The sequence below is a fragment of the Eurypyga helias genome, unplaced genomic scaffold, assembly GCF_000690775.1.
Source record: "Eurypyga helias isolate BGI_N326 unplaced genomic scaffold, ASM69077v1 scaffold22666, whole genome shotgun sequence".
Lineage (NCBI taxonomy): Eukaryota > Metazoa > Chordata > Aves > Eurypygiformes > Eurypygidae > Eurypyga > Eurypyga helias.
This window is the reverse complement of record NW_010257557.1, coordinates 1-10,717: the sequence shown is the minus strand read 5'-3', so window position 1 is coordinate 10,717 and position 10,717 is coordinate 1. Positions and strand designations below refer to the sequence as shown.

Below are 10,717 nucleotides of genomic sequence, written 5' to 3'. Positions count from 1 at the left end.
TTGGGGGTAAGGAACAGCTCAGATGTTGCAGCTCCTGATAGGAGGTTGATGTGGCAGGGGCAGCGTCAGGCTGGAGAGGGGTGGGGGCTGGTGCTGGGGACTGGGCTTTGGTGGCTAAAGCTGCAGCATCTTCTCCCTGGGAGTGTCCAAGGCCAGGCTGGATGAGGCTTGGAGCAACCTGGGCTATGGAAGGTGTCCCTGCCCATGGCAGGGGTGGCACTGGGTGGGCTTTAAGGTCCCATCCCACCCAAACCATTCTGTGATTCTTTCCCCCAGTTCTTCCACTAAGCAGTCTGTACCCTTAATACAGCTGCTGATTGGAAATTGTTCCCCTGAGCACAGATTCTTTTATCTTTATGTAAATGCTCCTTCATGCTCGGGTTTTGGCTGCATTTTGCTTGCTGTGTCTGTCACTTGGGAGAGGCTTTATAAGCTGGGAAGAGTTTCTCTATTTTTCAGAGCAGGCACGTCCCGTTTTGCGGGTCTTGCACTCAGCTGGGGAGCGATGTTCCCCTTGTCAGTGCCCTCTGAGTGACGGGAGGGTGGCAGTTCACAGGACGCTGTCACCTATGGAGGAAGAAGTGATGGAGCTTCATCGACTCGGAATTAAGAGTGTTTACTCTCTCTGCATGTGGCTTATCACATTCCTTGATCTTTTCTTTAAACTCTAGTGTTTTCAGGGTGTTTTATCTCTCGGTACGTACTTTACACTTTCCATCTCCTATTAGGTTAGCACCAGTGATGCTTATGATCTTCAAGGATCTGGAAAATACATGTCGGGTGGATATGAGTTAAGAAATTCCTTTATCACGAAATGCAGTTGGAGTGCAGCGCTGGAGTGACGGGGTTGGGTTTTTCTTGACTCGTGGAGGTTGGAGATGGTAGAGATGCACGTGGTGCCCTGCACGACACATCATGTGCCAGTGTCCTCTTCGTGTGACTGCCGAAGGCAGACCGGGGCTGTGTGCCTTGCCACCGCGCTGCGGTGACTCAGTTCGGGACGCTGCTGACACAAATGGGGCGTTTGGGTTCCTCCGCTGGCTTCTCGCGCCGGTCAGACCGAAAGGCAGCGTCGTGGTGCCGACTCCTTACCGCACGGTGACAAGTGAAGTCGGGGCTGTGCACCGTTGTGGCTGTTACGCTGGGGAATTTAGACCACGGTTACCATCAAAAATTTCCCAAGGGAATACCCGTGGCTGCTTTTCCTGGGCACTTCGGGCTGTCCCCTGTGCCTACATCACCTATTTTTGCTCGAGCAGACCCAGAAGCCCGAGTCCGGCGTCCCGCGTTCGGAGAGCAGCGCTGTCCGCTTCAACGCAGGCGCCGGAGACGCGTGTGTCGGGCAGCTGTCGGGTCATCTGCTCCCGTAGAAACACCGTGGGTTGCATCTACTGCAGCTTTATTTTTGTTCATTGTTTCCTGTTTATGTGGGTAACTTCTTATCCACAGAAATGTCTGGTCCTTCTTTTTGAGCCCCTGAGTTCTTGTTTCTAGACATTTCGGAGCAGTAAGTTCCACGGGCTGTACCAGAAATAAAGTAGTGGTCTCCTTCGTCCTTGGCAATTCTGTTCTGCATATAATACATGAAAGGAGGAGCTGGTTGTTGTGTTGCCTTTTTAATACTTGATTTCACTCATTTTTTTCCAAAGGCAAGCAGTCCAAATCTTTTTACTGTCTCTAGCCATTTTTTTTTCCCCATCCTTTACTTGTTTTTCTGAATTCTGTCCTTCTCTGGCAAGAATTCTGACTCTTCTTGCAGTGGGGCGAAGCTGAACTGAGTGCAGGGACCCCGGGAAGCTATGCTGTTAAATTCCGTGGTTGTGCAGGGACAGTTTCACTGGTAGGAGAGTGCTGGGTGCCTTACTGGGAGCTGTGTGGCAGGGGGAACACCCTACGTCGTTAAAGGTCGCTGACGCTGCCCGACCTGAAGGTTGTGTGTGGCAGCACCTCGGCCCAGTGAAGTCTGGGGTAAAGCTCCCCCTGGTTCCATGGGGTCAAGGCTAAATTCTGCTGCTTTTCCTCTCCCTCCTGTTTGTATTTGGGCTAATGAGGGACCGGGTCGAGGTGAGCCCTTTTGTGAGGCTTCCCGTGATCTCATCTTGAAGCGGCCTGGAATTTGGAGCGTGTCTTTTGCAGATGGGTACAGTTTTAAGAGGGATATTATTGGATCTGAAACGCTGCTCATGGAGAGTTCTGTGAATGCAGAAGCGAATTCTGTAGTGACACGTGGTCTTTCTGTCTTTTCAGGTGCTGGAAAATTACTCCGATGCGCCGATGACCCCGAAACAGATTCTGCAGGTCATAGAGGCTGAAGGACTAAAGGAAATGAGGTTAGTATTGATGATCTGGTCTAAAACAGCGTGGAGCATGGGGGAGGCTGCAGGAAGGCTTGTGTTGCTTCGTGCAATTCTGCCTCATCTCCAGCCCACTGTTCTCCCTTGTTTCTCTTCCCAGCGTGGTAATTTTAGGTGACAGTGTAGACGTTTATGCACGGGCTGTGGGGTTTTTTCTTTGACAATAACTGGAAGCTGTTCTTGGATTTTTTGGTAACGTAGAGAGCCCCCTTCATCCAGCTGTTGTAGAATAAATGCCCGTTGCAGATCAGACTCCTGCATTGTCTTGTACTTACCACTTGTGTGGTGCTGTCATGGAATGACAGACTGGGTTGGTTGGAAGGGACCTTAAAGATCATCCAGTTCCAACCCCCCTGAGTAGCTCCTGCCAGTTTCTGCTATTGTGACTCTGGTTTGAGAACAGTTTAAGTTTGGTCTCCTCTGATGCTTCATTTCTAGAGCAGACAGGTTTTATGAGAGTAAGAAAAGTCTTATTTTATTACTACACTGGCGTCTGGTCACATTTTTGAGCACCGTGATAGCGCAGGTCACGCTGTTGGGGCTCTTGACGTTGTACGGAGAAGACGCCCATCCCAGCTTGGGTTTCATACGGAAACGAACCCAATATGGAGCTTCAGAAACAGTGGGAGTGGGAGACTGTTTTCCATGGTTAAACTCCTGTGAACTTCCATCTGTTCCTGTGACAGTAGTAGAAGAGGAATCCAGAGTGTCTTGCAGATCAAAGAGTAGGGAACTGTAATAATCCAAATGCCTCAGTTAGCGCTGCGTGGCAAAGAAGTTGGAAGTTTGGCTACCAGTGACAGAAAATGTCTCTTGGCCACTGCCCATTCCTGATTTCTGCAGAATCCAGAAGTGTGGGCTGTTTCTACTCTTGCCTCCCCCTCGCCTTGATTCTGTGGACTGTTTTCCGCTCCCTGAACCTGGACTTGACCCAGCTACGGGCAGTAAACTGATCTCCTGGGGGACCTGGCCCCTGGAACGCCAGCTCTGCTTCTGCTGCTCCGTTGTGTCTGAAGTCGGGAAGCAGCGGGGATGGTCCGAATGGCGAGAGCTGGTACAGGGGTGTCCGGAGGAGTTGCTGTTGTTTGGGGAGGGGCGATGTCGGGGTGTGTTGCTGCATCGATATCTGGGTGGAGCGGTCCTTGCAGAGGATCTTAACCCCGGGCTGGATACGGGCGGTGCTGTCACGGCTGTGGGTGGAATTCAGACGGGCTTTCGATGAGGATCTTCGTCTGGCTTCGTTTTATCGCTGCTCCACACCTTTCCTGCATCAGTCCTTTTAGGCGGGAGGTAGCTGAAGGTGTACGAGTGGAGGCTGCCCTCTGCTAAGGGTAATAGCAGGTCTTTCCCACGCAAATTAGCTCCCAGTGCTCTCCCAGTCTTGACAAGTGACTGGGTGCAGTACGTAATGGAAGAGCAGACTTTGGAGCATGTGTCAAGCGAAATCCCACAGAGCTAAGTTGTCTCTGTAAAGGTCGGTGGTTTTCCCTCAGGATATCTGCTTTTACTCCCCCGGTCACTAAGCCTCTGCTGTAGGAAAGGACTGTTTTCTTAGGAGCGTAGTTGCTCGCAGAACGCAGGCGGTGCTCCTGCCTAGCGCGACGTGCCGCGGACTTTGCGGGTACGTGCACAGAAGCCCTTCCTGGAACTCCGTTTCCTGAAGGAAGCAGCTTGGTGGCTTGAGATGTTTTTCCCTTTGACTCAATACTGAGCCAGTGTTCCCTGGTTTGGGGGTCACAGTGACCAGGGGGGTGGGCACCAGTGTTCCTTACGGGTGGCATTAAAGATCCTGCGTGGCTGATTCTCGTGCCAGGGCGCCAGGCCCCAGCACTGTTGCTGGGTTCTAGCTCCTAGGAGAGGTTTAACTGCTTGAGTTTTTTATCAATTTGGGGAAAACGGTTTATTTTGCCGCTCTGAGCGTGCTCTGTGGTTGGTTAGCCTGCTTGGAGCGCCCTGCTGCACGCCGAGGGGAAGCACTGTAACGGGAGAGAGGGCTGGACTTATTGGTCATAGTGTCAAAGTGATACGGGGTAATTTTGTCTTGCCAAGGCTTGTGAATAAAGGTCCGAAACCCGAACACATTCAGGGTGGAAGCAGAAGTGGTTCGGAGTTTTCAGTCTGAGAATTAGCTGCTTTGAAATATCTTGTCTCCCTCCAGCTTGCAGTTTCACTTTCAGTAACGACGGACCGACGCTGCCCGGCGGCGTTTCCAGGTCGCTTTCTGCCTGCGCGCGTGGGACGTATCGGCGGTGTGAGCGTGGGATGGGTGCTTCCGGCAGGGAGTTACGCGGGGTTTGCCGGGTTAGCGCCTCGGAGCTCCGTGCCGAGCCCTGCTGGTGCAGCTCTTCTCCCGCCTGCCGGGGAGGACGTCCCGCGGATGCGTTTGCCCACAGCTCAGTCTGGTTTCGCTTACGTCTTCCCGCTGCTGAATACATCTGGGGGTTTTTTGGAACGTCAGCCCCGCTCTGAGAGTTTCCAGCAGAGGAAGGGAGGAAAGCAGGTAATGAGAATTAGAAACGGCTAAAAATGGCCGAGGGTAAAATCGGCAGAACGTTTCCTGTCGCCTGGCGGTTGCTTCGCTGGGGTGAGGCTGAGGTTCGGGCCAGAAGGGAGAACAGTGAAGCTGTTCTGGCTGGAGCATCCGTCCCGTGGAGTTAACGAGCACCATCTCTGCTCCCCTGGCTCAGCTCGATGCCCGTTTAAACAGGTCTTTCAGGCTCTTTTCTTCACAAAGCTGTTTCTTCACGCTGTCTTCTGCGTGTCTCTGTTCCAGCGGCACTTCTCCCCTCGCCTGCCTCAACGCCATGCTCCACTCCAATTCCAGGGGAGGCGACGGACTCTTTTACAAGCTGCCTGGACGCATCAGCCTTTTCACGCTCAAGGTGAGTGCCGAGCTCCTGCCTTCCTTGAGGGCCGAGGTGCGAGTTCTGCTTGCGACGCGTAACTGGGTGTTCAGTTGTCACCGAGTGTCACGTGAGCTGAATGTGCAGCACATGAGATCGTCGTGTGAAGGGGTGTCTGGAATTCATTACATCGTGTAGCTTTCCGCTGTTTTCAGCCATGTATGATAAATCCCTTTTTTAACCCCCCTGTTTCTTGATTTGCACAAGCAAGATAAACCCTCTTACTCTGGTTCTTGCTGTCCAGCTCGGGTGGCTGCCTATCGAAACAGTCCCATCCCCTCCTTTTCTGCCAGCTGCAAGGAGACACAGCCAGTACATCAGATTGGTCCAAGAGCTTGAGCTACGAGTAAAATCTTGACAGGAAAATGTATATTCACCCTCCTGGTGGGTTTGTGTCTCACCGCATTCTGTATATATTCGGTGTCACCATTTTCCTCAGATCCTGGGGCCTCTCTGGGGCCCGTTTTTCATTTTTACTGTCCCGGCAATTTTAAATGTTGAAAACATTTCTGGTCTGAGGCTTTTCTTCTGCGTTCCTTGGTACCGTTGGATTCCCAGCTAAATATCAGCTGGACAGACCGCAGGTATCTGGGCTAATCGCTTGCATCTGTTCTGCTGTCAGAAGATGCTGAATCGCCGTACTGTGCTGAAAACTGATGGAAGTGAAACGGCTTTGATTATACCAGTCATAAATACACCTCCTAAGCTCGCTGCCTTAGTAGTTGGCTGCTGTGATGCTGCCTGGTTTCTTGGGGTAAGATTGAGACATTTCTCTGTTAGAAACTGCTTGCTCGCAGCAAAGTGCGATGAATCGCTAACCTGGCGTATCTTGGATGCGTTCGGGTTACCTAGGAGGTGCCTGTGAGGTGTGCTAGTAGTTTAGATGACCTCTGTCATCTTAAATATCTTTCTGCATCAAGGGTTAAAATAGGGAAGATGGGAAGAAAAAAAAAAATGAAGCTTAAACACAATGTCCCAAAAACCGCCTGGTTTAAGTCGAAGCGGCCGGGCGGGAGGACTGTGGCCATCCCAGTTGTTTGCCTGTTTAGAAGGATGCCTTGCAGTGGTCTCGGAATCTGTCTGTGCCGGAAGGGGAGGAGCTGGAGGATACGGCGGACGCAGAAAGTTGCGAGTCCAATGAAGCGAGCACTGTGAGTGGTGATAACGATGGTGAGTGTCTCATGACGTTAAGGTTAAGCTGTAAGATCTGCTTCTGTGTCTGACCGAGGGCCCGTCCCTTCCAGTGTCTCTTGACGAAACCTCCTCTAACGCCTCGTGTTCCACCGAGTCGCAGAGCAAGGGACCCGCTGCTACCCGGGAGAGCCACCGAACTGCCTCCCAGGTAGGAAAAAGTGGGACTCTGGGAAGCGTGAAGCCTCTCGGGGCAGCTTTTGTTACTGCGCACGAGTTGGGTGAGCGTGACAGGGACCACTGGACCCCCCCTCGGGGTTAGGGTCTGTCTCCTTAGGGGGGTGTTCGCAGGATTGGCGGGGTCCTGTGCAGGAAGGTAATTTTGAATCCTCTGCTATTCTGTGTAATTATTACATGTAATCACAGAAGCGTTTGGGTGGGAAGGGACCTTAAAGCCCACCCAGTCCCACCCCCTGCCATGGGCAAGGACACCTTCCATAGCCCAGGTTGCTCCAAGCCTCATCCAGCCTGGCCTTGGACACTCCCAGGGATGGGGCATGACACCTGAAGACTTACCTGAGAGCTCGGTGGTTCTTAACTGGGAATTGTGCTGCTTAGAAGCTTATTTTCCCCCTCTGTAATGTTTCTGCTCCTTTGCTCTGTTTCTGGTTCCTTCCCGGACCGCAGACAACCAAACAGAAGAAAAAGGCCGGAGTCATGCTGCCGCGCGTCGTCTTGACCCCCCTGAAAGTCAACGGGGCACACGTGGAGTCTGCGGCCGGTGAGCGGGGCTTTTGTCATGCTGGGTATGGCTGCGGGACTGACTGCCAGCTTTTAATCACCGGTCCCTAATTGTCTGTCAGTTTGCCTGAGGATTCCTTTGTCACTTGGTGAGAACCCGCGTGTGGCTGTAGAGTGTTGTGTGTGTTTAACTCCATCAAAGGGGTTGGTAGCTGGGCTGTACCCTGGGATAGTGGATCTGGTGTTATGGGATTGCTTTGCCTTTAGGCTTCGCAGGAAGGCACGCGGACGGGGAGAGCAGCAGCACATCCAGCAGCAGCAGCAGCGGCTCTTTGGCCCTGTGCAAAGCCACCTTGCGTAGCAGAACGGAAATAAACAGGGATCCTCCGCAGCTTCTGAGAGGTATCCGAAAGCCCACGCCTGGTAGGTGCTTCTGCTGAGAGGTGGAACTGGCCGCGAGAGCAGGGAATGTTGAATTCCATGTATGTCTGAGAAAACGGCGAGGTTCTCCTCCTTCGGAAGGCATGTGACAGTGCTAAAGCTTGCAAACCAGACCTTCCTCCCCAGATGGGAGTGAGAGCGGTTTGGAAGTTTAACCACACGGAAGAGCACATGCAGAGCTGGACCTGAACGTGACAGAAATGTGACTGGTGTCAAAATTCCAGATTGTGTCGATTAATTCGCGTGTTTGAGTGCCTGGAATACTTCAGGCCCTTCTCTCGCCTCTTGCTCCGCTTGCTGCAATAGTTTGACATGAATTTCTTGCCCGTGATGCTGAAATACTTCAATACAACCTTTTTATTTGCCTGTCCCTAAACTACAGGGCAGATGAAACGAAACAGGGGTGAGGATATTGACTTTGAAACTCCTGGCTCCATTCTCGTCAACACCAACCTGCGAGCTCTGATAAACTCCAGGACCTTTAACGCGCTCCCCTCGCACTTCCAGCAGCAGCTGCTTTACCTCCTTCCAGAGGTTGACAGACAGGTACGAGGGCGCAGGATGTGGCGGGGGGGGGTGCCGTTCGCTGCCTCTCGCTCGCGGGGCGGCGGGAGCAAACGTTTGGTTTGTCCCATCAGGTCGGGGCCGACGGGCTGATGCGGCTCAGTGGCAGCGCGCTGAATAACGAGTTCTTCACCCACGCCGCGCAGAGCTGGAGAGAGCGCCTCGCTGATGGTGAGCGCCTTCGCCTTCCGGGGCGGCTGGAGAGGAGGTGCTCGTGGGCTTCGGTTGGTTTTCTTCTCCAGTTCGTGAACGGGAGTTCAGTCCCACTCTGCAGTGCATCTGGCTCTTTCCCGGCCTTTATCTTTTCTCTTTTCCTTTAAAATCAAAGTGTTTTCCTTCGGGGACCTTCTGAACTGAGTGGCGGAGGTGCCAGGCTTGTCTTCCCCTAAGTGGTGGCCTGTTTCTGGTAAAACATGAGTGGCTTCAGTCTTCCTTGTGGCCGTGTGGCCGCTGTCCTTATGGGATGTCAGGCGGCGCGTGGATCCGGGGTTAAAGCGCGGAGCAGGGCGGTACCAGAAAGTCTGCCCCTCGTGTATGTAGCTGCCCTGCTACGCTGTTAAAACTCAGGTGTGCACCAGCCTTTTGTTTGGAACGGAATTTCAATCCCTTGCTTCCACGTAGGTGAATTCACCCATGAGATGCAAGTTCGGATTCGGCAGGAGATGGAAAAGGAAAAGCGAGTGGAGCAGTGGAAAGAGAAGTTCTTTGAGGACTACTACGGCCAAAAGTGAGAAAACTTACCTCGTCTCTCCCGTTTCATCCCTGTTTGTGCAGTGTGTTTCTGCTTGTGGATGCCTCAGAAAGGTGCAGCTTAAACTCCTTAAAAAGGCAGGCGACGCTCGCCCCGTCGCTCCGGGGAAACCCTTAGTGGAATTGGCGGGGTCAGGGCGGAAGTTTGTAGCCCATCTGCTTTGTTTCCATGACAAGTTAACGTTGCTCATTGTCCATCACAAATCTGTACGTTTTCTTACTTTTCTCATCCCCTGGGATAGCGGAGGGTTAGGAAATGTATCCGTTGTCTCATTGCAGCGGTTTGACGAGGTTGTGGTCAGCAGCTCCTTCGTGAAGTGTCTGTCACCATGTGCAGAGGTGACAGCGCAGCCATAAGTGAAAGACGAAATGCTTAAATTAGGATGGGCTTTAGCTTTTAGCTAGTTCCTATGTTTGCCTCGCAGGTTGGGCTTGACCCAAGAAGAATCTCAGGAGCAGAATTCGGTGCAAGAAGACGCTGAGAACAGGACGGGCCTGCCTGTCAAAGGAGAAGCGAGGGTGCCGCGCAGCCCTTCCACACGGCAGAGAGACGGGCGCTTCAAGAAACGCTCCCGGGCCGACCTGCGGTGCCGGGCCCGGAGGAGCCTGTACAAGCTGCGAGACCCTGAGCACGCGGAGGCTCCCAAAGAGACCGCTGCTCTGGGGCCAGATTCCTCGCTCCGTAAAGAGGCGAAGCCTGAGGCAGACCTGCAGAAAGACGATCTGCCGAGCCCTTCGGCCGCGGTACTGAAGCCAGAGAGCTCCGAACGGCACCTCTCCCCGGAGACTTCCAAGTTACACAGTGAATCGGAAGATCTGCCGTCGGCAGCTGCAGACAGAATTCCCAGTTTGCCCCAGGAGAACGCTGCTCGGGAGCCCAAGGACCAGAAGAGGAAATGCTTTGAGGAGGCCGCCTCCGCGTCCTTCCCCGAAAAGAAGCCCCGGCTTGAAGATCGTCAGTCCTTTCGTAACACAATTGAAAGTGTTCACCCAGAAAAGCCACAGCCTACTAAAGAGGAGCCCAAAGTCCCACCCATCCGGGTAGGAGCGAGAATCAGAGCCGCGCGGTGTCTCAGGGCTGTCGTGCTCAGTGGCATCAAAACGTTATTAAAATGTCAAGGGTTGTCTCTTAAGAGGAGAGGCGGAAGGGCTTCGTGGGCAGAGCTGGCTGAGTACCTCCGGTTCCCGCCGCTCGCCACCTGACTTAGGCAAAGAATGGAAAATCACCCCAAGGTCTCGCGCGGCGTAACCTTGACTCGCGCTGGTGGTTGGCGTTTCTGTGGGTACGGAAATCGCTTTCCCTGAAACAAGCCAAAGAGCCCTTCCAACCCTGGTCTTCATCCTCTAGTTCAGTTCCTCCCCGTTTGGGCAGAACCTTAGGGTTCCTTCCCACTTCCCGTGTGACGGGAGGCATCCGACTCGTTAGCGTCGGGGTGGGCGTCCCGGTGCGAAGGAGACCCGGCGTTTCGCAAGACCTGACTGCCAATCCCTCTTTTTTTAGTATTTCTCTGCCGGCTCAGGTGAAGTGGTGTCGGTGCTGAGCTTTACGTGTCGCATGACGGCGCGTAGGCAGACGGGGAGCGTGCTGCTTCCCTGCCAAAATTCGATTTTGAGCTGGAATTTTAGACTTTTGCTGAATTCCTGTAAGAACCGTGACGAATAGATGCTCTCAGAATGCACTTTGCTGTCTGAAAATGGTCGAGTCTTAGAACTAACCGCTTTCTCCTTCTTTTCAGATTCAACTTTCACGTATTAAACCACCCTGGGTGGTTAAAGGTCAGCCCGCTTACCAGATATGCCCCAGGATCGTCCCCAGCACGGAGCCCTCCCGCC

At 53.1% G+C, this 10,717-nt stretch overlaps 1 protein-coding gene across 1 annotated transcript; it reads left to right on the top strand.

The window, feature by feature from the left end:
• Positions 1–2,250: 2,250 nt before the first annotated feature.
• Positions 2,251–10,710, top strand: LOC104511446 (putative Polycomb group protein ASXL1; the record flags this gene model as incomplete). Its single annotated transcript, XM_010154066.1, has 11 exons — positions 2,251–2,330; positions 5,128–5,236; positions 6,307–6,427; positions 6,502–6,599; positions 7,076–7,169; positions 7,397–7,552; positions 7,953–8,116; positions 8,209–8,305; positions 8,756–8,861; positions 9,310–9,925; positions 10,621–10,710. Coding segments are annotated over exons 1-11 (1,707 nt in total), but the record flags the coding sequence as incomplete, so codon positions are not given.
• Between the last annotated feature and the right edge of the window lie 7 nt (positions 10,711–10,717).